Source organism: Nomascus leucogenys, chromosome 19, assembly GCF_006542625.1.
Source record: "Nomascus leucogenys isolate Asia chromosome 19, Asia_NLE_v1, whole genome shotgun sequence".
Taxonomy (NCBI): domain Eukaryota; kingdom Metazoa; phylum Chordata; class Mammalia; order Primates; family Hylobatidae; genus Nomascus; species Nomascus leucogenys.
The window spans coordinates 60,844,210-60,869,013 of NC_044399.1; the positions used below are offsets into that span (position 1 = coordinate 60,844,210).

At 38.2% G+C, this 24,804-nt stretch overlaps 1 protein-coding gene across 6 annotated transcripts in view; it reads right to left on the minus strand.

The window, feature by feature from the left end:
• Nucleotides 1-24,804, minus strand: part of CEP112 (centrosomal protein 112) — a 556,849-nt gene that overhangs the window by 88,906 nt on the left and 443,139 nt on the right. For 5 of the 6 annotated variants that reach the window (XM_030800677.1, XM_030800675.1, XM_030800674.1 and 2 more), the window contains one exon: nucleotides 19,376-19,525. In XM_030800677.1, coding sequence (XP_030656537.1) covers nucleotides 19,376-19,525 — 150 coding nt within the window. Of the gene's footprint in view, nucleotides 1-19,375; nucleotides 19,526-21,896; nucleotides 21,945-24,804 lie in introns of those variants that run through there. The other variant, XM_030800679.1, reaches the window with a different exon arrangement.

The window sequence follows — 24,804 nt, forward strand, 5'->3', positions numbered from 1 at the left end:
AATTGCTTGAGATTTAAAGTTAAACAAGGGTGAGATGCAAATCATCTGTTACTCTGAAATATTTTACCACCAAATCCTGTTTTATTAATGAGATGTTGAGCAGCCATATGAATATTTATTTAGGTGGTTAGAGGGCTTTATGAAGAATCCTACAGCAAGTGACAGAGACATAAAAGCTGAAGGATTCTGCTTCTCTTGAAAAAATGGGGGTTGTTCTTTTTTTTAATTCCACTTTTTCCTCTGTGTTTCCAACATTAAAGCATTCCTGTAACCCACCAACCATCCCGGCCTTCTTGCTCCAAATCTTTTGCTTTTGCTGCTACTACTGCTGCTATTATAGCAACAGCCTTCCATTGACAATTCGGGAAATAACAGCCTGGTCTTTTTGGATGGCAGGACAGCATCACATTAATTTTTGCCAATTACATACACTTGAAAAACATGATACATGTGTACTACTAGGCTTATTTTGCTTAATTTATTGATTTTGGTTCAGTTCCTTAGAAACTGTATAATTTACCATGCGATATTATAGATTTCCTGATGGAGTAGCAACAAGTTCCTTAAAAATAACTCTATATAAATGTAAAACAGAATGAGCTAGAAATGTCTTTAAATTGTTCCACGATTTATAAGGCACAGTTATGCAGAATCAGTTATAATAATACAACTATTTATTCATAACTTCACTTTTCTCTCAGTAGCATATAACTACTATTGGAAAATATACATATATATGCATATATTCATTCTTTTTCTAGAAATGTTTACACACATCTACAACATACGCATACATTCTACTTTCTTTTAAAAAAATTATACATATGTCTCAACCTATACATGTAAATATAGGATCAGGTACAATATTGTTTGAAAGACTTCTGAAGTCAGGTGTTAAAGTTCTACAGCAACAAAGATGATCTGAAATGAAGTCCACCAACAGGCTGGCTCTCAGCCTAGTCCCGCCCTAGGGGTAATTCTTCCCATTTCAGTCTAGCCCCTTTACCCCTCTTCCACTGAACAGCCCCTCCTGCTGCCCCCAAGGCTGCCCGCTCCCCTCTTGCAGACACCTTCAAGCTCTATTCCTCAGGTTCCTAAATGACTTCCTTGCCCTCTTCTTCTCCCTCCCCGCTCCAAATACCACCTCCTAGTCCTTCAAGTGAGATGATCTCATCTAATTGTTAGGAACAAAGTCTCTGATTAAACAGTTTCACATTAGAGTGTGAATTACTTCAAGTGGTTTAATATGTTAATACATCAAGGATGTCTCAATCTTAAAAGAGGAGTTTGTTAAACTGAAGGCTTAGATATTTAACTAATCCAAGAACTAACATTTTGTAGGGGTGGGGATATGGGGCCCCTGTTGATGTGTTTAAAGCTGCCTTGAAAACAAGCAATAATAGGTATAAAATAAATTAATATATTTAGTAACCAGGGATTATATGTGTATATATATATTTTGAAAGAGTCTCACTCTGTCACCCAGGCTGGAGTGCAGTGGCACGATCTCAACTCACTGCAACACCTCCTGGGTTCAAGTGATTCTCCCATCTCAGTCTCCTGAGTAGCTGAGATTACAGGTGCGCACCACCACGCCTGGCTAATCTTTTGCCTCTCATAGAAATGGGGTTTCACTATGTTGGCCAGGCTGGTCTGGAACTCCTGACCTCAAGTGATCCAGTCACCTGGGCCTCCCAAAGTGCTGGGATTACAGGTGTGAGCCACTGTATTAGTCTGTTTTCATGCTGTTGGTAAAGATATACCCAAGACTGGGAAGAAAAAGAGGTTTAATTGGACTTACAGTTCCACATGGCTGGGGAGGCCTCAGAATCATGGGGGTGGCAAGAGAAAATCAGAAGGATGAAAAAGCAGAAACCCTGATAAACCCATTAGATCTTGTGAGACTTATTCACTACCACTAGAACAGCATGGGGAAAACTGTCCCCATGATTCAAATTATCTCCCACTAGGTCCCTCCCACAACATGTGGGGATTATGGGAGTACATGATAAGATTTGGGTGGGGACACGGCCAAGCCATATCAGCCACCACGCCAGGCCAGTATCCAGGGATTATATTCTTTAAGTCAATGAAGTCTTTATGTTTGAGCACCCAGTACTGTGGGTGTTATGCAGAAACCAAAAGTGTGAGACATGAAATAATAAAATAATTATTGGCTGGGCATGGTGGCTCACGCCTGTAATCCCAGCACTTTGGGAGGCTGAGGTGAGTGGATGACAAGGTCAGGAGTTTCAGACTAGCCTGGCCAACATGGTGAAACCTGTCTCTACTAAAAATACAAAAAATAGCTAGGCGTGGTGGTGGGTGCCTGTAATCCAAGCTACTTGGGAGGCTGAGGCAGGAGAATTGCTTGAACCCGGGAGGCAGAGGTTGCAGTGAGCTGAGATAGCACCGTTGCACTCTAGCATGGGTGACAGGGCGAGACTCCATCTCAAAAAACAAAAAAAAAGAATTATTAAGGATTAATAACAGGACCTCATGAAAGTGTAAGGTTCCTGAGGACTGGGGTAGTCAGCAGAGCTTCATGGAGGAGGGAGATAAGACCTTGAGATGATAAAACTTGACAAGTCTGAGGGTTAAAGATGCTGCTGAGGAGGAAGGTGAACAGCATGAGAGAGGGCAGGCTGTGTGGCTGGCAAGGTGCTTGTGGATGGTGAGAACCAGCTTGATTGGAAGAGAATGTGTGTGTCAAGGAATAGTGAGAAACCTGGATGGGCTCTGAAAGCTAAGCAGAAGAGTTTGATTCATGATGATGAATTTAGTCATACGACATTGTAAGAAATTAAGATATCATCAAAAGATATAAAATAAAAAATGGAAAGTCCTATTCCCCTCAAATAATTACTATTACCCATCTGGAGACCTACTCAGGACATCTTTTTATGTATATGACATGCTGCACTCTTTTCATTTATTACATATTAGCAATCTTGCCTCATTTTCAAAGAGATCTACTTCATTCTTTAAAAATGGCCTCATAATATTCCATTGTGTGGCTGTGTCATAATTTGCTTTCCCCAGCTTTTTGCTCAAACAATCCCGCAAAGATATTGTATAGACTTGCAAGTATATCCACAGATAGATTCCCGTCAGGGGGAACTGCTGGCCCAAAGGTTATGTGCATTTCCATGTTGGTAGATACGACCATACTGCCCTCCACAGAGGCCACACTGGTTTATACTCCCAGAAATGGGGCTACAGCCTGCTGGTTTCCCCGTATCTTCATCATTGACCACGTTGTCAAAATGAAAACTTACACTGGTCGGGTGGCAGTCAGTCCCTTCAAAACTTTGGACTTCTGATTTACATTTATTTGATTATGAGTAAGAATGAGCATTTTTTTTTTCATAAGTTTGCTGGACATTGATGTTCTATGAATTCTGCATTCATGTTCTTTGCTCTTTTTGTCCACTAGGTTGTTAGTTTTCCTATTGATTTCCAAACCTTCTTTGTAAGACAAGGACATCACAGTGATTTAAGATTTCTTTGGCAGAGTTCTTCACACTGGACTGAAGCTGAGAGCCTTTTGGCAGGGATATCGGCTGAGAGGAGGCTGTTTTAAATCAATCACAAGTTGAGAAGAGCTCTGAATAGGATCATATCAGAGGAATAAGAAATACATTCAAGGACTCTGGTGAGAGACTTGAGATAAATTGGGATGAAGGAAAGAAAGGACAAAGATGAACTCAAAGTTTCTAACAGGAAACAGAAAGACTGGAGGTAACCCCGATAGACTGGAAAAAAGGGCCAATTTGGAAGCAAAGATCACAACTCAATGTTGTAGATGGTGACTCTGAAATCGTAGTGCATCTTCAAATGAAGATGATTCACAGGCAGTGCAAGATATAGGACCCAACTAGGAATCAGGCCAGGGCTTCTGGGAATCATCTCTATAGAAGTGACAGCTGACATCACAGAGGAGATGATCTTAGTGTGGAAAAGAAAAGGAGAAGCAAAGCCCAGGACATAGACTCGAGGAACACCCACTGGGAGGAAGAGAGACCAGCAGAAGACAGACAAGTAAAAGAAGTATCATATAAGCTAAGCTAAGTTAAGGTTGGCAAACTACAGCCAGCTGGCCAAATCTAGCATTTATCTTGGTTTTGTCAATAAAGTTTTACTGGAACATAGCCATGCCCATCTGTTGACATACTGTCTATGGCTGCTCTCAGGCCACAATGCTAAAAGCTAAATAGCTTCAACTGGGACTATATAGCCTGCAAAGCCTAACATTTTTACTATTTGGCCCTTTACAGAAAAAGTTTGACAACGCCTGTTTTAGAAGGAAAATTGTTGGTCAATCAATATAGTCAAATGCTCCATAGAGCTAGAGGATGATTAGAAGTAGAAAAACACTGTGGAATTTAGAGAAGAGGTGATAGGTTACTCTGTAAACTTTCTATATTATGGTGGGATTACAAAAGGAACTTTAAGAGAATAGATGGAAGAGCTGAATCATATACACATCAGAAAAAGAACAAGAGGTTGGTTGGTAGCTAGGAAGGGTTGCAAGAGAAACAATGCCATACAGTCTATCCACTTGTCTAGAGACCGTACTCTGCTTATTGAGCTTAGCCATGCCTATAGGGCCTGGAGCTGTGAGTCAATTTCATCAAGGACATGGGAGAAAGAGAACTGTTGTACCGGTGGTACTTGAGTAAATGTATTTCCTGCACCTTATGACATTGTGGTATAATTGCCTATAGTACAGCATGTTACTATACTGTAACATTACTTTATCATTACTGCACTATAGGCAATTATCTAAATATATTTAAACAAAGAAAAGGTACAGTATAAAAGATACAAAATGGTGCACCTACATAGTGCACTTACCATGAATGGAGCTTGTGGGACTGGAAGTTGTACTTGTGAGTCAATGAGTGAGTGGTGAGTGAATGTGAAGGCCTGGGACATTACTGTACACTACTGTAGACTTTAAAATACTCTACACTTAGGCTATGCTAAATTTATAAAACAACATTTTCTTTCTTCAATAATGAATTCACCTTAGCTTACTGGAATACTTTCACTTTATAAACTTCACACACACAAAAATTAAACTTTTTGACTCTTTCATAATAACAGCTTAAAACAGAAACACATTGTGCAGCTATAAAATATTTTTTCTTTGTTAAAAATTATTTTTATTTGACAGATAGTAATTGTATATATTCTATTTTTCTTTATATCCTTATTCCATAAACTTTTTTCTATTTTTTTTATTTTTACTTTGTAAACTTTTTGTTAAAAATAAGACAAAAACACACACATTAGGCTAGGCCTACAAAGGGTCAGGATCATTAAGAAGTTACTAGGCAGTAAGGATTTCTCATCATTTATTTCATTATAATCTTATGGGACTACCATCATCTATGTAGTCCATCTTGACTGATATGTTGTTATGTGACATATGACTGCATATATAAATATGTGCATATACACCTATGTAGCATATATTAGGCTGGTGCAAAAGTAATTGCGATTTTTGCCATTACTGCAATTACTTTTGCACCACCTAATACATATTAAATTGATCATTCAGTAATTTTGGTTGCTGAGGCTTATATTTATGTCACTCAATGATCATTATGTTCATTATACTGCCTTTGAATTATCTCCAATACAGTTTATCATTATTAAAGATTAACAATGTCCAAGTAGTTTTTTGTTAAATTTTTAAAATTAAAAAACTAAAATTATCCATATATATTCCAATAGTTTATTAACCAAAGTACTTCATTTTGGACCATGCAATAATACAATTAACCACCAGCCTGGGCAACATGGTGAAACCCTGTCTCTACTAAAAATACAAAAACTAGCTGGGCGTGGTGACCTGTATCTGTAGTCCCAGCTACTAAGGTTGGGGTCTGTGGAGGGAGGATCACTTGAGCCCAGGAGTTGGAGGCTGCAGAGAGCCAAGATCATGCCACTGCACTCCAGCCTGGGCCACACAGTGAGATTCTGTCTCAAACAAACAAACAGAAAAACTAATTAACCATATATAGTCACCTAGTGACTTCCAAAGAGTACAATTTAGCCATTGGTGAAGAGGAATCTACTTTCACCTGTGTTCTTTTGATCACACTCTCTCTACTCACACATTCGTGCATTCGCTCATCAAACCTTGATTCCTTAACGTACACAAGGCAATGTTCCAGTGGCTAAAAATAGCTCTTATAGCACTTGAAGGATTTTGTCCACTGAACAAAGAATCTTATTTGACTAGTTTTAAAATAAAATAAAAACTGCCAGAGAATAGAATCGGATGGAAGCTATGGGGTAAAAAAAAACTTTTGAGAGAGAACTGTTCATTTCTTCTATGCTCATTTATTTCTACTGCTTCTCCTTGCTCTAGGAAGCAAGGTCATTCACGGCTACAGTGTATCCAAGCTTATCTTCCAGAGCATTCTTCCTGAAAAATGGCACTTATGCTTTATGCTACTATGACTGAATGGCTCTGTCTTCATTTCTGAGTGAGCAGGCAAACCTTCTTAGGTGGGATGGAAAATATATTTCTATTCTTAGCATTATTAATTCTAATTCAGGAGGGCACAAAGAAAATGCCACTTTCCTTGTGCCCTTAGGACGTGCATACAGGGGAGACAAGAATTAAATAATGAACAGGTCCCAAACAATGCCATTTGATGCTAGGCATCGAGATTTCTTCCCGTTTCTCAATGCTACTAAAACACCACAGTGAGGTTTGTAATTTTATTCTTTGGGAAATTGATTCCTGTAAGCTTTTAGCACAGTAAGAATTGCCCAATCTTATGAAATATTCTACACCCCCCACTCCCTGCCCCCAACCAAGCAATTCTGGTAACACAGACCAGATTGCTAGATGTCCTACTGGCAGCTGACCTTTTCTTGTGAACTCCAGTCAGTAGCCAAGGGAGAGAAGCATCAATGCTGTAAAATCTCTTTTCTATGTCTGCAAGCAAAAATTTTACAACATTTCTCCTCGATATGAAATCTCTGCTTGGACATCTGGCTTCACAGTGAGAAACTTTCAATACGCTAGCTTCAAAGAAAGGACTTAGCCCTGGTGGTGCAGTGATGCCAGAAGAATGTTCCACAGTCTCTTTAAAGAACTATTTCTAACGTTTCCCCAAATGAACTTCTGTGAGCTCAGTGGATAGTGCTAACTCACATTTAGATAACTTGGCTTTGGCATACAGCCTTTTGTGGGCATTGCCCCTGGAATATACAAATTATGTTCTTAGATAATACAGGCATACCTCGGAGATACTGCAAGTTCAGTTCCTGACCACTGTAATAAAGTGTATACCATGATAAAGAGAGTCTCACATATTTTTTGGTTTCCCGGTGCATATAAAAGTCATGTTTACACTATACTGTAGTCTATTAAGTGTGCAATAGCATTATGTCTAAAAGAACAATGTACATACCTTAATTAAAACTTTCCTATTGCTAAGACATGTTAACAATCATCTGAGCGCCCAGAGAGTGCTAATCTTTTTATTGGTGGAGGGTCTTGCTTTTGATGCTGATGGCAGCTGACTAATAAGGGTGGTGGTTGCTGAAGGCTGGGGTGGCTGCGGCAATTTCTTAAACAAGATAAAAATAAAGTTCACTGCACCAATTGACTTCCTTTCACGGAAGATTTCTCTGTAGCATATGATGCTGTTTGATTTAACCACAGTAGAATTTCTTTGAAAATGGGAGTCCAGCTTCTCAAATCCTGCCACTGCTTTATCAACTAAGTTGATAAAATATTCTAAATCCTATGCTGTCATTTCAACAATGTTCACAGCATCTTCACCAGGAGCAGATTCCATCTCAAGAAAACATTGTCTTTGCTCATCCATAAAAAGCAACTCTTCGGCCGGGCGCGATGGCTCACGCTTGTAATCCCAGCACTTTGGGAGGCCGAAGCGGGCGGATCACGAGGTCAGGAGATCGAGACCACGGTGAAACCCCGTCTCTACCAAAAAAAAAATACAAAAAAATTAGCCGGGCGTGGTGCCGGGCACCTGTAGTCCCAGCTACTTGGAGAGGCTGAGGCAGGAGAATGGCGTGAACCCGGGAGGCGGAGCTTGCAGTGAGCCAAGATTGCGCCACTGCACTCCAGCCTGGGCAACAGAGCGAGACTCCGTCTCAAAAAAAAAAAAAAAAAGCAACTCTTCATTCAAGTTTGGTCATGAGGTTGCAGCAATTCAGTCACATCTTTAGGCTCCATTTCCAATTCTAGTTCTCTTGCTATTCTACCACATCTGCAGTTACTTCCTCAAAGTCATTCGTGAGAGTTGGAATCAACTTCTTCCAAACTCCTGTTAATGTTGATATTTTGACCTCTTCCATGAATAAAAAATGTTCTTAATGGCTCTAAAATGGTGAAGCCTTTCCAGAAAGTTTTCAATTTACTTTGCCCAGATCCATCAGAGGAATTACCATCTATGGCAGCTATCGTCTTATGAAGTGTATTTTTGACATAATAAGACTTGAAAGTTGAAATGACTCCTGGATTCATGAGCTGGAGAATGGATGCTGTGTTAGCAGGCAAGAAAACAACATTCATCTCCTTGTACATCTCCATCAGAGCTCTTGGGTGACCAGGTGCATGGTTAATCAGCAGTAATTTTTTTTAAAGGAATCTTTTTTTCTGAGCAGGAGGTCTCAATAGCAGACTTAAAATATTCACTAAACCATGCTGTAAACCAAGCTGCAGTACAGGCTTTCTTGTTCCACTGAAAAAGCCCAGGCAGATTAGATTTAGCATCATTCTTTAGGGTCCTAGGATTTTTGGAATGGTTAATGAGCCCTGGCCTTAGTCACCAGCTGCACTTGCCTTGAACAAGAGAGTTAGCCTGTCCTTTGTAGTTTTAAAGCTTCTCTAGCAATAAAAGTCCTAGATGGCATCTTCTTCCAATAGAAGGCTGTTTCATCTACACAGAAAATCGGCCATTTAGTGTAGTCACCTTCATCAATGACCTTAGCTAGATCTTCTGGGAAACTTGCTGTAGCTTCAGCACTTGCTGCTTCACCTTGCATTTTTACGTTATGGAGATGGCTTCTTTCCTTAAACCTTATGAACAAGCCTCTGCTAGCTTCGGACTTTTTTTCTGCAGCTTCCTCACCTCTCTCAGCCTTCACAGAATTGAAGAAATTTATGGCCTTGCTCTGAATTAGACTTTCGCTTAAGGAAAGGTTGTGGCTAGTTTGATTTTCTACTAGACTGCTACAATTTTCTCCCTATCACCACAAAGCTGCTTTGCTTTCTGCCATTCATGTGTTCACTGGAGAAGCACTTTTAATTTCCTTCAAGAACTTCTCCTTTGCATTCACAATGCGGCTGTTTGGTACAAGAGGCCTAGCTTTGGGCCTGTCTCGGCTTTCAACATGCCTTCCTCACTGAACTTAGTAATTTCTAGCTTTTGGTTTAAAGTTAGAGATGTGTGACTCTTCTTTTCACTTGAACACTTAGAGGCCATTGTAGAATTATTAATTGACCTACGTCAATATTGTTGTGTCTCAGGGAAGAGGAAGGCCCAAGGAGATGGAGAGAGATGGGGGAATGGCCAGGAAGTGGAGCAGTTAGGATACACACAACACTTATTGTTTGTTGTCTCCCATGGGTGCAGTTCGTGGCACCCCAAAACAATGACAATAGTAACATCGAAGATCACTGAAAACAGATCAATCACCATAACAGATATAATAATGAAAAGGTCTGAAATATTGCGAGAATTACCAAAATGTGACACAGAGACATAAAGTAAGCACATGCTGTTGGAAAAACGGTGCCAATAGGCTTGACACAGAGCTGCCACAAACCTTGAATTGTAAAAAACACAATGTCTGTGAGATGCAATAAAATGAAGTGCAATAAAATGAGGTGTGTCTGAATATACAAGCACATATTTTTTTAGAATCTGCATAATTAGGCAAAATATATGGCAAGATCTGAGTTCTCTCCCAATATCTGCTATACCATTACAAAATATTTATGAGCTTGCTGCCACTAAAAATAAAATCACAAGAGAATAAAGTGACACTATTTGTTATCAGAACCTTTTGTGATTTATGAGGGAACATCATTCGTTTACTCTGTGTTATTTCCAGCACTTCCATTGAAACAAACATTGCACTAAAGCTTGCTCTCAAAAACCTCACAGTCTAGATGGTGAGAAAGATAATCTAAATACAGGTCCACAAGGTTCTATCTGCACTCCTGAAATCCAAAAATCCTCTGCAAAACACAAATTGTTTTTGAAAGTCTGCAGTTAACTTCTTTGGGAAAAAAACCTGACTGATGTTGGGTGGGTACTTATAATCTCTGCTTGTCTCATTCACTGGGGACACTCACACATTTCACTGTTCCTGTATTTGTCTGAGTAGACTGTGCTATCCCAGGACCCAATGCAGATACAGCACAAGCACCACCTTCCTAGAACCTGCAGATTTGGACTGGGTGAGGGATTGTGGGTCAGCATTGTAACACAGCAAACACTTCATTAGAGGGATGAATAAGGTTGGCATGAGTTTCTCAATCTGATGCTTCACAGAAAAGATGACCTTAAGTCAAAGGGAAAGGACACTTTACACAGAGCTCATGGGCATTTCCCATGGGGCATGGGAAAATAGAGAACATGGCATCTATGTTGAGCACTGGCAGCTGATGAGGGGGACTGGAGGGTGATGTCTAGACAAGTGGTTCTCCAAGTGTTGGGTTTCAGGATTCCTTTCCACTCTTACAAACTGACAACCCCAAAGAGGTTTTGTATATGTGGATTACATCTACTGAATTTATCATATTACATGTTAAAACTAAGAAATATTAAAACATTTTATTCATTAAAATAGTAATAAACCTATTATGTGTAAACATAAATATAATATTTTAATAGAAAAATAACTATTTTCCAAAGCAAAAAAAAATTAGTGAGACAACTAGCTATGTTTCATTTTTTGCAAATCTTTTCAATGTCTGATTTGAGAGAAGGCAGCTGATTCTCAAATATGCTTCTGCATTCAATCTCTTGCAAGATGTTACTTTGATTGAAGAATAGGAAGAAAATCTAGTCTCACACAGATAAGAAGTTAGAAAACGGAGGAGTATTTTAGTAGCCTTTTTAGATGACCGTGGATATTTTTGTTACTATGCCAAAACTTGACAAGTGGTAGCTTCTTAAAAGTTAGTTGCAATGTGGAATCTGAAACTCTATCAGTGAGCTTTTCATACTATTACACTAACATCTATTGGTCTCTTTTGTAGTTTGAATGGATCTTTTACTCAGGCATGGTTTTGTAACATCAGGTGTTTGTCATTTGGAAAACATGGTTCTGTGAGTTATACAAATCTTCCAAATGTTGATACACTTCATTCTCTTCCTTCCCATCCACATCACTAATAATATCACTGATCTTAACAGAAAAGTCTGTAAGTATTGTGAGGCTGTCAGGTTCACAGTGGTGGTATTAGTTTTCCAAAATTCTAATTTTTGCTTGAAAGCTCAAATTTTATCATTAGCAACAATATAGTCAGTTGTTATCCTTGAAATGTCAGGCTTGTTTCATTTCATTCATTTTCAAGAAAACATCTGCCAAATACTCAAGTGTGAATAAGCATAGGTTGCCTGTCAATTGTTCTTTCAGAGTGACTAGAGTTCAGCTCATACTCATACAGACACAGAACTGCTTTTCTCTAAGACAGTCATCCTACTTCAGTATGCAGCAGAAGTGCTTCATGTGTACTTCCTATTAATATTAAAAGAGATGTGTCCTCGAGGTTTGAGATTTAACAAAATCAATACAGACGCTCTTCAACTAAGATGGTGTTAAGTCTCAATAAACCCAATGTAAGTAGAAAATATCGTTAACTTGAAAATGCACTTAATACCCTGATTAACCTATCATAAAGTCGAGAAATTGTAAGTTGAGCCACTGTAAATAAGGGACCGTCTGTATATTTTATTGCTTTTTTTTTTTTTTTAACCATAAGTACATGGTAGTGAAGAAAATAATGACCAGCCATATGGTTTCATGTTAAAGCCTTGTTTTGTGTGAAGCCACCACCAGTTTTACCCACCACTGCTTCTATATCATCTGTCAAGTATCAATATAGTAAAAAAGGAAAGTGATGTCTTTGTGTTATTACGAAAATAGTTTTGACCTTGTGGGGCTATTGTAAAGGTCTCAGGGAGTCATCGGAGTCTGCAGAGAATACCTTAAGAGCTGCTGTTAGATCATAAAGTGTTTTGTATGCCATGCTGACAAGTATAGGTTTTATCCTGTAGGCAACAGAAAGCCATTGATGAATTTTAAGAAAAAACAACATGCCCATATTTGCGTTTTAGAAAAGTTACCTTATCAATAGTGTGAGGCATAGATCTGAGAGGGTCGAGTTATTGGCAGTGATTCTAGATAAGGGTGATTGTGCTAGGCAAGGTCAAAGATGATGACAATCTGACCTAGAAGGTAGGATGTAGTGATTGGGGAGTGGGGTATGAGTTTGGAGATATTTAGGAGTTTTCTCTAGGAACTGACCTATAAGAGGTAAGGGAAGGAAATAATTAATTCAGGGGGATTTCTAGGAAATCTGACTTCAGTGAGTAGGTGGATGATGGTGGTACTTTAATTCAGATAATCAATACAAGAAGAAGAGCAGGCTGGGGCTGGGAGAAGAGCAAGAGGAAGATAAATTCAGTTTATGACAAGTCTAGAGTGTACAGTCTATGGTCCATCCAAATGGAAATGTCCAGTAGTAGTCAGAAATGTGGACTGAGGGCTCAGGAGAAAAGTTTGAATGGCGATGAAAATTCAAAATTCATTTGTCTGGAAGTTAACATGGAGGGATGAGATTGTCCAGGGACAATCCAGTATATACAGAGAAAACAAAATAGGCCCTAACTAATACCATTATTTCAGTGCAAAAAAGAGGAGACGGCAACAAGAATGGGAAAGAGGGGTTCCGAAAGGTAGATGCTCCAGGAAAGTGCTGCCATAGAGCTAAGGAAGTTTTTAGAGGCTAGTCATGTGCAGATTAAATCGTTGTTCACAGATGTTCATGGTCTTCTAACTAGAGTCAGTATATAATTTCCCTGCCTCATTGATGTGGACAGAAATGAGGCTGAGGATGCAGTGATTTCTTTCAACCCATCCTCTTGCACTTCTGTAATCTACCACGAACAGGATATTCTGGACAACTACTAGTCCAAGCCAACTGTACAGACGTGTAGAGCTGGCCTGAATCCGATCTAAAGCCTGGAGTCAAACCCAGTCAGTCAATGCACATTCTGAATTTGAACCACAACAGCGACCCGCAGACATGTTCCAAGAAAAAAAAATGTGAGTGAAAGCCACTGAGTCTCCAAAAGTGTTTGTTAGGCAGCATTATTGTTGTAATATCTGAGCAGCAGAAGATCCTTGTTAAATGTTATAAAGAAGTCAGATAGGCTTCTCAAGATTAGATAGTAGATTGAATGTCCCTCTCCCAACACCAATAAAATCAGTAAAGAAGAGTAAAAGCTAGCAAAAATGCACCAACAGAACAATATTGGGTGGTAAGGTAGACATCATACAAAAACCATCAAAAACCTGTGGTCAAGGAAAGAAATGTAATTCTGGAGCACAGTGAAGCGTTACACAGGCGCTCAACTTCAAAACTTGCCCATGCCCCTAGGATCACTATTTTTTTATGAGTCAAAATCCTGAGAATTCTCAATACTGTCACCAAATCTGGACAGAAGCAAATGGCATGGCAGCCTCATTTTTTTCCTCTTCTGGCTGAGAGTAGGGGAGATGGATGTGGTAGAAAAACAGATAAACATCAGGGCTGGCTACCTCTGAGGAAAGGACTTCAGAGACATACACCAAATTGGGATCATTACAAACTCAAAGGAATAGAAGATGCTGCTCCCGTGTAGGTAGTGTGAACCCTAAAACACACTTAACATAATCTCAAAACGAGAACAGTCAGTTCAGCCAGATGCATGCTGGCTTGTGCGCCAGCTCTGCCTTCCCCTTCCCTCAGGTCAGAGAACACACAGAGACACTCACTACAAGTCAGTTTCTCTTATAAGGAGAACCACTATGCCTCAGAAGCATTTGCTATTGAATACTGAACATGTAGACATATCTCAGTCGCTTACAGAATTTATCCTGGTTAATCTACTAAACTTACATGAGAAGACTTCTTCAGGAATGCCTTAGAAAATGCAAATCACTTCCATGGAGGTGCACTCGGTCTATGTCTGCTGGTCTGCAGACAGAAAAGTCTGCGGGGTCATGTCTGCTGGTCTGTCTAGCCCAAGCTTCTCATAGCAATCTTAAACACTCGATGAGCCGTGTTTACACACGGGAAGAAAATGTGAACAGGAACAACGCACCCACGTAACATGCCATTCAATCATACAGGTTAGCCAGCAGACATTCTTAAACATGAAAAAACTCAGGGAAGACAGCACCATCCAATCAATTAAGAAACAAATCAAAGTAAAAACTGTGGGAATGGAGCCACTATGGTAAAAGGCCTAGTATAAACACTGCATAGATTGGAATATAGCATGAGAATTAAACTGTAGGATATGGTTTAAAAATTGTGAATATCATAAACCCGGACAGTGTGAAAATACTACTACTATCCAAGGTAGGAGGTGGCAGGGAAGGGTTACGGGAGAAAGTATGAGGGTGCAAAAGTACACGTTTTTCAGCCAAAATCAACATGTTCTGTCCAAAAATTCAACAGTTCCTCTGTTTTACTCTAGTTTCTTTCATCTGTTGAATTAAAGTAAAATTAAAGATTTTTCTAAAACAACAAAAAAAATCTATAGTACTCATTTCAAAAACCTACTCGGCTTTCTGTTCTTTTTCCCTTATACACAGTAGGATATAAGAAATAATGTTTACCTTAATTCTATGATGGTTATTTCTGGATGATAGGATTTGGGGTGACTTTAAAAACTGTTACCGTTTTTTATTCTTGCATTTTAAATTATTTATAAATGAGCATATGACATTTCTACTTCTTCAAAAACAAGATAATAGATTTTCTTTATAAAAAAAGATGGATGCAAATATGCCATGATGTTAAATAATGTTGATTATAGGTAGTAGGAATATAGATATTTTCCTCTTTGTACTATTTTGTATAGTGGAGGCATAAATGGGAGATAAAAACCGGACCTTTAGTATAGACTACTGTGGTATATTTAAGATGGCCTCAAAATCTATGCCATTCCTCCCACTGAGAGAACGGCCACTATTTCTCCTCTCCTAGATTCTGGGCTGGCCCTATGACCTATCTTGGTCAATCAAATGTGGTGGAAGTGACTTTGTGAATCTTTCTAGGGCAGGGCTTAATGGAAATACAGGTTCTGCTTTTACCCCTTTTAATTATTTCTCTTTGACATCAGCTACTAGGTGAAAAGTCTGATTAATCTGTTAAAAAGGCCATATGGCATGGGCCTGAAACCAGCTCAGACATTCCAACCCCAGCCAAGCTTTCTGCTGAACGTAACCTCATGAGGCACCCCAGCCAATGCCACACATTGAGCAGATGGGCCACCCAGCTGATCCCTGCCCAAATTTCTGATCCAAAGAATTATGGACAGATAGACATTGCTCTAAGCCATCAAGTTTTGGGGTATGCAGTGGTGATAACTCTTTTGAAAGGTGTGACTTTGAATGTAAGGAGTGAGCTAAGGCAGTAAATAAGTGACAAAGACGATTTTTTTGCTATTGATTTTTAGAAGATAGGGTGTTACAGCATAAAAGATCTACTCTTGCTGGGTGTAGTGGCTTTCGCCTGTAATCCTAGCACTTTGGGAGGCTGAGGTGGGCGGATCACCTGAGGTCAGGAGTTTGAGACCAGCCTGGCCAACATGGTGAAACCCCATCTCTACTAAAAACACAAAAATTAGCCAGGTGTGGTGGTGGGCACCTGTAATCTCAGCTACTTGGTGGGAGGCTGAGGCAGGAGAATTGCTTGAACCCAGGAGGCAGAAGTTGCAGTGAGCTGAGATCGTGCCACTGCACTCCAGCCTGGGCAACAGAGCAAGACTCCATCTCAGAAAAAAAAAAAAAATCTACTCTTATGAATTTTGTTCGTTTGTGTAACTCTTTTTACACTAAAGGAATTCTGTTTTGTAAAAGACCTTACTTCATCTGTTATTTCTTGGACAGTGAGGATCATGCCTGCTGTTTGTCTCACCTACCACTATTCCCATAATGTTCAATGGATTTCTTCAGGCTGGTAGCTTTTCCCTTTTTACCAAACAATTTTTATTGCTTCTCTGTGCAAAAGTGCTATTATAGCTTAAATATAGATAAAATTAAAAAATCATAAATTCTACCACTCAGAGATATCCATTAGTAAAATTTTGATATAATTGTAGTCTTTTTTTCTCTTGAGTTATACTTTTGTTTTGCAAAAATGAGCTCATATCTATGTTTTGGGATGTGCATGTTCATTGAAAAATATCATGTGAACATTTTCAATATCCTTAAATATGCTCTCCAACATCATTTCCTATAGTGCACAGTTTTCAGTGTATTTGCTATAGTTAAAAATATAGAAAGGATATAGAGAATGCTGGTGTTGCAGGTACCTGTCACATAAGAGGAGCTGAATAAATAACTATTGACTGAAAGGATGAAAGCTAGAATAAGCATCTTTTTGATTAGCTAAAGCTTAGTGCGATTATTAATTGCCACCTTTGGGCAAATTCTGAAAATGGGTCAAAGGCTAGGTATATCTCTCAGGCAATTTAATAATGATAGGTATTGCCAAATTATCCTTCAGAAATGTTTTATCAAGTTATATTGCACATGACTGGTGACCCTTTAAGTGGATTTCAGTATACTCAAATTTTCTCTAGAATTACTTTAATGATTTATCTGCGGAAACATTATTATAAGCTCTGACAGAATGAGTACTAGGTTTACTCTCTGTCTCCATTCTTGATCACCAGCTTGAAAAAGGTCAGTTCATCATCAACCCAGAAAAGGAGTGAAGTATGTCTCACAATTAGCATGCACGCTACTTTTACGGCACTATTGAATATATCGGCAGACAAATGTATTTGGTCCCAGAAAATCAAGCCTCATAGCGGCTGTGCCTCTCTCTGAGTATCAATATCTATTCATGTACCTAAACCTATGTGTACAAAACACTTAAATATAATCAGAATGTCCAAATCAAACAACTGTTGCAAAAATGTTATATCATTCATGCAGAGAGAAGAATAGAATGAGAATATCTAGGTTCATTTTCGCACTTGGTCATTGGACTCATTTTTATGGACAGAATGTAGTACACTGGGGTATGGTATAATAGTTAATAGTTGAGGCTCTCAAGTAAGACAGATTGTGGCTTGAAACTGCCTCTGCCAATTGTTCAGCAGGATGATCTTGGGCTAGTTATTTAACCTCATAGTCGCAGTTTCCCCATTTGTATATGGGGATGACAGAAATACCTTCCTCATGAAGATTACCATAAGGCTTAAATGAGATAATGGAACATGAGATGAATGAAAATGGCAGAGCCTGGAACATAGTACATGATGAGTAAATATCAGCTATTATTCACAGTATTTTTTGTGATATAGCCTTAAAAAAAGAGCCAAGGCAATGAACGCTAATGAATCAATTACCTTAGCAACTTTAATGTAGGTTAGTAAAAAAGAAATGTCATTTACTTTATGTATAATCTAAGTGAGTGAATCAAAACTGAGCTATATCTTACCTATACTGTAATTTTAATTTTTTATTTTCAGGTAACATATGGTACATATGGTTTTTATATATATTATAAAACTGTAAGGATTTATAATTAAATTATTATTAATTTAAAAATTAAATAATTAAAACGGTAAGAATTAGTTTAAAATGAGCAACTGTACTAATTATAATTCTTTCAAGATTTTTTTAATCATCAAGAAACAATACCAGAACTATGTTGTCAGGAGTACATTCATATTTTCCATTTTTGCTTATATTGAGATTTGATTGTTCATTTAAAATTTGGATATTACCTACCACTTGGTATTTGGATATAAAGTGAAACAGAAATGCACTTAATATGTAAATTTTATAGAACTAAAACAATTTAAGCAAAATATGTAATGCAATTTATGTGAAGCAAAACAGTTCCATAGATCAATGGAGGCACTTCCTGTGCATTTGTAAATGAAAAAAACTTGAAAGATGTTTTTAAACCACCAGAATATGAAAAAAAAATCTCTCTCTCTTTTTTTTTTTTTTGGTCTCATAACACAGGTAGGGGAAATAAGCTTGCAGGTGGAAATATATAGGAAAAATGTCATTAAAAAAAAAAAGTCCTCAATGGTAAAGTGAGGAGGCCGGATGTAATGGCCTTGAAGGTTTTGTCCATCTGTTAAGGCTTTTTATTCTATTAGTGTTGTCTCAGCTTAAAGGGAATATATAAAAAGCAACTGACGTTAACATTAACTCTTCCCAACATTACTCAGATTGCCTGCAATAGGCTATAGAAAAAGAAGATGCAGAGGTGAGGCAGGAAAGGGCAGCTATAAAACCCAAATTTTTCTTTTATTGTTCTTTGCTTTGTATGATTACTCCACATGCTTTAAGTATTGTTATGTCAAACTAAAGTCGCTGAAAAATAATCTTTTGCTGGGAATTCTTTAAAAATTTTTTGTTCTCTTTTAAGCCTTATTTATAAAGGTTTCCAGATGCTTATCTTCACACATTAAACCCAGTATGATGTAGACACATACAATAATATTCACTGCTATGAAGCCAAGAAAAAACTACTTGGAGATCTAACTGCCTATCACTGAAAGAATTGGGGTCCAGGGAATTTTCTGTTGCTATTAAGGGTGTGATTCTCTGAAGTCATTTGGAAACAACCTAGTTTCTCAGCAGCAACACATCTATCCTGTACTGTGTCAAAGCACATCAAATGGTTGGCATTCCAAGCTTCGAACAGGTTATTTTTCATTATGTGAATACATAATGAAAGGATGTGGGCAAAGAACAGAATGCAAATTGGAAGCTGACTTCTGACTTTAACAGCCAGCAGTGCTGGGCTCAAACAGTCATTCTAATTTCAAGAGACAATTCCAAAGTGGTTCTCAAGAGAAAGGACAGGGTATTTTTAAAATATTTGTTCAATGTGAATGGATTGGGCTTGCCAAAAATGACTTTTTATGCTGGCATGCGATCTCTTAGAGGGAAATCAGCCTGAGTCACTGGATACATCAAAGGTAGAGTCCAGTGAATGGAATTACTGCAGGCTGTGTGAACACGCCAGATACCCGCATTCATCTGCCCACTGCTGGGATTTCAGCCCTCCTTTTAATTACATTAAAGCAGCTGGTACCACTGGTTACTGAAGTCTTCAGATTACCTTGATTGCTTGGTCATTATCTCTAATCAGCTGCTGCTTCTCATCTTCAAACTTTTGTCTAACATCCTGGAGCCGCCTTTCTGCAGCAAGCTGCTGCTGGCTGTTCTCTTCTTTCAGAGAGGAAATGGTTGTCTGAAGTTCTGCTATGATCTAAAATGAAAACAGCATGCTATAACTTCAAATTCTTCTGGGAGAGGCATCTATTTTATATGTATTGATGCTTAACAAAAGAATGAATTTGGCAAAACTTTATTCTACAAATTAAATATTTTCAATTAACATATCACACACTATAATGCATGAAATGCCACACAATAAGAGACTAATAAAAATGTGAATGGTGAACAACTGCTGAACCAAATATACTTGGAAGATGTTTCCACTCTAACATTCCACAATATTTACTCATCAGAAGAAAGAACATCTGTGATCTCAAAAATATGAAAAGTGTCAGATTTTATTTTATTGAGAAATATACTTACTAGAATGAGAAAAGCTATTCTGCTTTTCATAATACTTCGAACTGTAATAACCAAAGAAAATAATGAACAGAGTTTATTCTTCAGTCACCTAACTCTATACAGTAATTTTTGGGAATTCACTAATGTTTGTGTATTGTGTTTAACAATTTAAGTTCTTATGTCATTTACTACTGTGAAACAGGTATCATTATTGCCTATCTTTTGTTTTATTTTATTTTAATTATTATTATTTTTTTTTTGAGATGGAGTTTCGTTCTTGTTGCCCAGGCTGGAGTGCAATGGCGTGATCTCGGCTCACTGCAACCTCTGCTTCCTGGGTTTAAGTGATTCTCCTGCTTCAGCCTCCCGAGTAGCTGGGATTACAGGTGCCCGTCACCATGCCCAGCTAATTTTTTGTATTTTTAGTAGAGATGGGGTTTCATCATGTTGGCCAGGCTGGTCTCGAACTCCTGACCTCAGGTGATCCACTCACCTTGGCATCCCAAAGTGTTGGGATTACAGGTGTGAGCCACTGTGCCCGGCCTGCCTATCTTTTATAAATGAGGACGCAGAGGCACAGAAAGAGGACAAATATCTTACATTGTTGAAAATGACATTCAACTAAAGAGACAGGCAGGATTTGAACCATGCAGTCAGACCAATCACTGCAGTAACTGGGTCCTTTAACCTGCCGACTTTATGGGTTTTTTTGTTTTTGTTTTTTATTTATTTATTTATTTTTTTTTGAGATGGAGTCTTGCTCTGTTACCCAGGCTGGAGTGCAGTGGAGCAATCTTGGCTCAATGTAACCTCCATCTCTCGGGTTCAAGCGATTCTCCTGCCTCAGCCTCCCGAGTAGCTGGGACTACAGGCCACCACGCCCGACTAATTTTTGTATTTTTAGTAGAGACGAGTGTCACCATATTGGCCAGACTGGTCTCGAACTCCTGACCTTGTGATCCACCCTCCTCGGCCTCCCAAAGTGCTGGAATTACAGGTGTGAGCCACCATGCTTGGCCACTCTGTTATGTTTCTTTAAAACAAGGTTTTGGTATTGCAGGGAAGTTTATACTTCCAAATAGGTTGTCTTCTTCCTAACTCATGGATAGTTATTTTGGTTTACATGGTGCCATTTTCATTCACTCCTGTAGTATTCCCTGCATTTAAGAATCTGTTGTCTCCAGACAGCGTTCTTCTAACTTCTCAAATTAACCATCTGATGAGAAACTTTTATATTTAATTGGCCTTCTGAGAGCACTGTCCTTCCTTTGGTTTGGACGTATCCATTTCCTTGCAAATTCAATAGTGATGACTTTTTAAAAGCAGGAAATAGTTGTTTCTTCTAATAAAAGAAATAACATTAGACCCGCATTAGAATATAATTCTTTTGGTCCTAAGCAGAGGGGAGGGCAGTTGGTGAGAAACTCTGGACAATTATCTTTCTTGAAGCTCAGTTTTTCCAACCATTATTTGGTGACAAAACAAGATTACAGCATTATAAGGCAATAAATAGAAACTGTCTGGAGTCCCCCAGAAGCCAAATGCTATAGAAATACTAGTTGTTACTACTGACATAAATAATAGCATCTTGACAATAAAATATGGAGTATTTATGCTTTGAGAAGTGAGCAAATTCACTGTACCAAAGTTTGACACTTGGAATTTGTCAATAATCAGATATTTAGCCAATTGTGAAATGACAAAATACATAATAACAACATGTCAATATTATTACATGCAAACTTGGGCTTTCTGCTATGAGTGGAGGCATTCATTTACTGAGAATGAAGATGTTTTCATCCATCTTCTGAATTTTGATTAAATATTGTTTCCATTCTGGCATCGATTCAATTAATTCTCATAGCACTTCTGTGAAACAGGAAAGGTTAAATTCTCATAGTAAATGTCAAAAATTGATGCACAAAACAATCAACTCACAGTCACAGAGCCACAGGAGCCAGGGATAAAAAAGAGTCAGATTTCCTTGGCCTAATATGAAATTTATGATTGATCTTTTATGAGAACATGGGGCCAAATAGTAAAAAACAACTTACTATTTCAATGTTTTAAGCTGAGTAAACTATAACTTTGTAGACGTGAGTTTAATTCTGGAGAGAGAAGGAGGGCAAGACAGAGAATGAGAGAGAGAGGGTGTGTGTGTGTGTTTAGTTCTGCGCAGTTTAACACATGTATAGATTCATATATCCACAACTGCAGTCATGTGATATATTTTTAAAGTACAAAGTAATTTTTTCTTTAAAAAATACTAAGATTGAGACTAGCTTGTAACTGACCAAAGAATAAAGATAAGAATATCCTGGGATACTTCAAACGGTCAAAGGCCATGGAACAGGGACATTTCTCATTTTCAGAACATTTAGGACAAAATAATTCAGGTTTTGAGGCGGGCGGATCACCTGAGGCCAGGAGTTCGAGACCAGCCTGGCCAACATGGCGAAACCCCATCTCTACTAAAAATACAAAAAATTAGCCAGGTGAGGTGACACATGCCTGTAATCTCAGCTACTAGGGAGGCTGAGGCTGGAGAATCACTTGAACCCAGGAGGCAGAGGCTGCAGGGAGCCAAAGGCCGCAATGAGCCAAGATCGTGCCATTTCACTCCAGCCTAGGCAACAAGGGTAAAATTCCATCTCAAAACAAACAAACAAACAAACAAACAAACAAACAAACAAAACAAAAAGAAAAGAAAAAAATGCAGGTTTTGGAAAGGACTACAAGTGAAGTCCAGGATGTTCTAAGAAGGACATGCTTGCTTTTGTGTGGGAAATAAAACCTTACATTCTTTGGGGGAATAACGGGAGATTCCTTTGTGGGAAATAATGAGGTTATTTTTGGAAAGCTATTTCTAAAACTTAGGAAGGCGATATAAGGGGGAGAATGTTAAAACACTTCAGGTGAAACAACTTGGCTAGATATACAGATAAATTATTTGGTCGAATAGACTCACAGGTGATATGGATATGGAACAGTAACTAAAATAAGGATAATTTAAAAAACAAGATTTAATACTTTAAGACTGAGAAATAATCATAATAATCAGATTAACATGCTTCAGGTAAGGAACAAAACTCTACTGGTCATAGACCTAGAGTATAAGAAAATGGACTACTTTCTCCTTAGTTCAGTGTATGTAATAACTGGCACCCAGTTTAAGTGGTAGAACTATAATCATGGTAAGTAATAAAAAACCATCACCTGGCAAATTGTATTCAGCTAACCTACCCTTCTCATAGAATAATAATGTTAAAAGTTTCTAAGAAAAATGAAAGCTAATATATACAATCATAATCAAAACCCTCCAGTTTTGATTGAATCATAATTAAAAACCATAGAACAAAATGCTAGCACTCAACTAAATGTTTATACTGTATTAGTTTCAACGAAAGAAGTGGATTAGAGAATTTTCATATGGATATTAAAAGTTAGTATTTTCAGAAACAAAAGGAGAGCTATTTTGAGCTAATGGTGTAAGCAACCGAACTCATGAAAGTCATAATAGTTAATAATTGTTAAGCAATGAATGCTTTGCAAAAATGTCAGTGGTCTTAAAAAAAAAACCAAACAGGATCCTAAATAGGGGTTAGGATTTCATCTTCAACTCATTCTATTGTTTTTCAGATTGTAGTACAGTTTGAGAGTTTTATAAAACTCTTCTTTAAAATATAATACAATAGAGAAGACAAGCCACTTAGGAAGCCATGCTTACGAACATTAGGTGAACGGTGACGCGCCTCATAAAATAAGTGGATGCCCTGTGCATTCTGGGTTGGCCCCCAGGAGGCTGGCATAGAGATGGGCACAGGGGTCATGTGGAATATTCCCAGGTACTAATATGCATCAGGCGTTGGGAAGTGTGGGGCAGCGGTGGGAGACACTCGTCCCTTGGCAGCAGGCAAGCTCAACTGGCATTCCAACTTCAGTCCTGCCCATGTTTCTAACTATGGACATTCTGGCAAACTGGCAGTATCTTTCCTTGAAAAATGGCCACTAGATGACTAGGCTGAGTGGAAAAACTATATTAATATTGAAGAGGCAAAAGATTAATACATAATCACTTATTATTTCAATGTTTTAAGCGGAATAAACTCCAGCACTCACCACCACTGCAGTGTATGCACTGTCTCCATTCTTAAGATAAAAAAAATATGTGATTCTGATGGAAATGATATTTGGGGGCGTGCCCAGAGATGATGCAAACGCTGCAGTGGTGGCGAGGGTGAGTGCTGCAGATCTCAGAACGGGGCACAGGTCTCAGGTGTGCCAAGGGTTCAGTGTACACAGTCTATTAGGTCCTACAGGCTTGATAAAATCGTGAAAAGTAAGCAGCTTCCTCTAAAGGAGGAAAATCTTTAAAATATTTTCCAAATTTAATCTTATGCTCTCTGAGGTACCAACACATTCATTACTAATGCATTCACTTTCTTTTTTTCAGAGAGGGATTTTAAAAAGCCCAACAGAGTTAAGCACTTTGCTTTTAGTGTTCTCATCAGCCTAATGAGATATGAGTTAGAGATTCCAACAAACTATCACTTAAATATGAAGAGATCCAATCCACAGTCTTGTTTTATAATGCTCATTTTTAAATAATCTGACATGCTTCTCTGAACTGACTGGCATTGTAGACTAATGCTTCTCAAATGCCAGTTCACAGATATAAATATTTAGAAGTTGGCAAACAAAATATTATCAATGTAAGGTTATCATCCTAACTTTTATGAGAAGGATGGACTATCTTTTATTATATTACATCCTGTCTAAGTTTTTTTGGTGTTGCGCTGTCCCTTGATCAATGAAATGATGGTAATAGTATATGGTAGTTGTTACTATTTGCATTTTCCTTCTCCACCTTCAAGTCTCTTCTTGGGAAAACAGTTAGCAACCCTGTGCCTCTCCAAGCTTTTCAGGGAGATTTTATCAACTTGTGAACACTCAAAAACATGGTGTCTG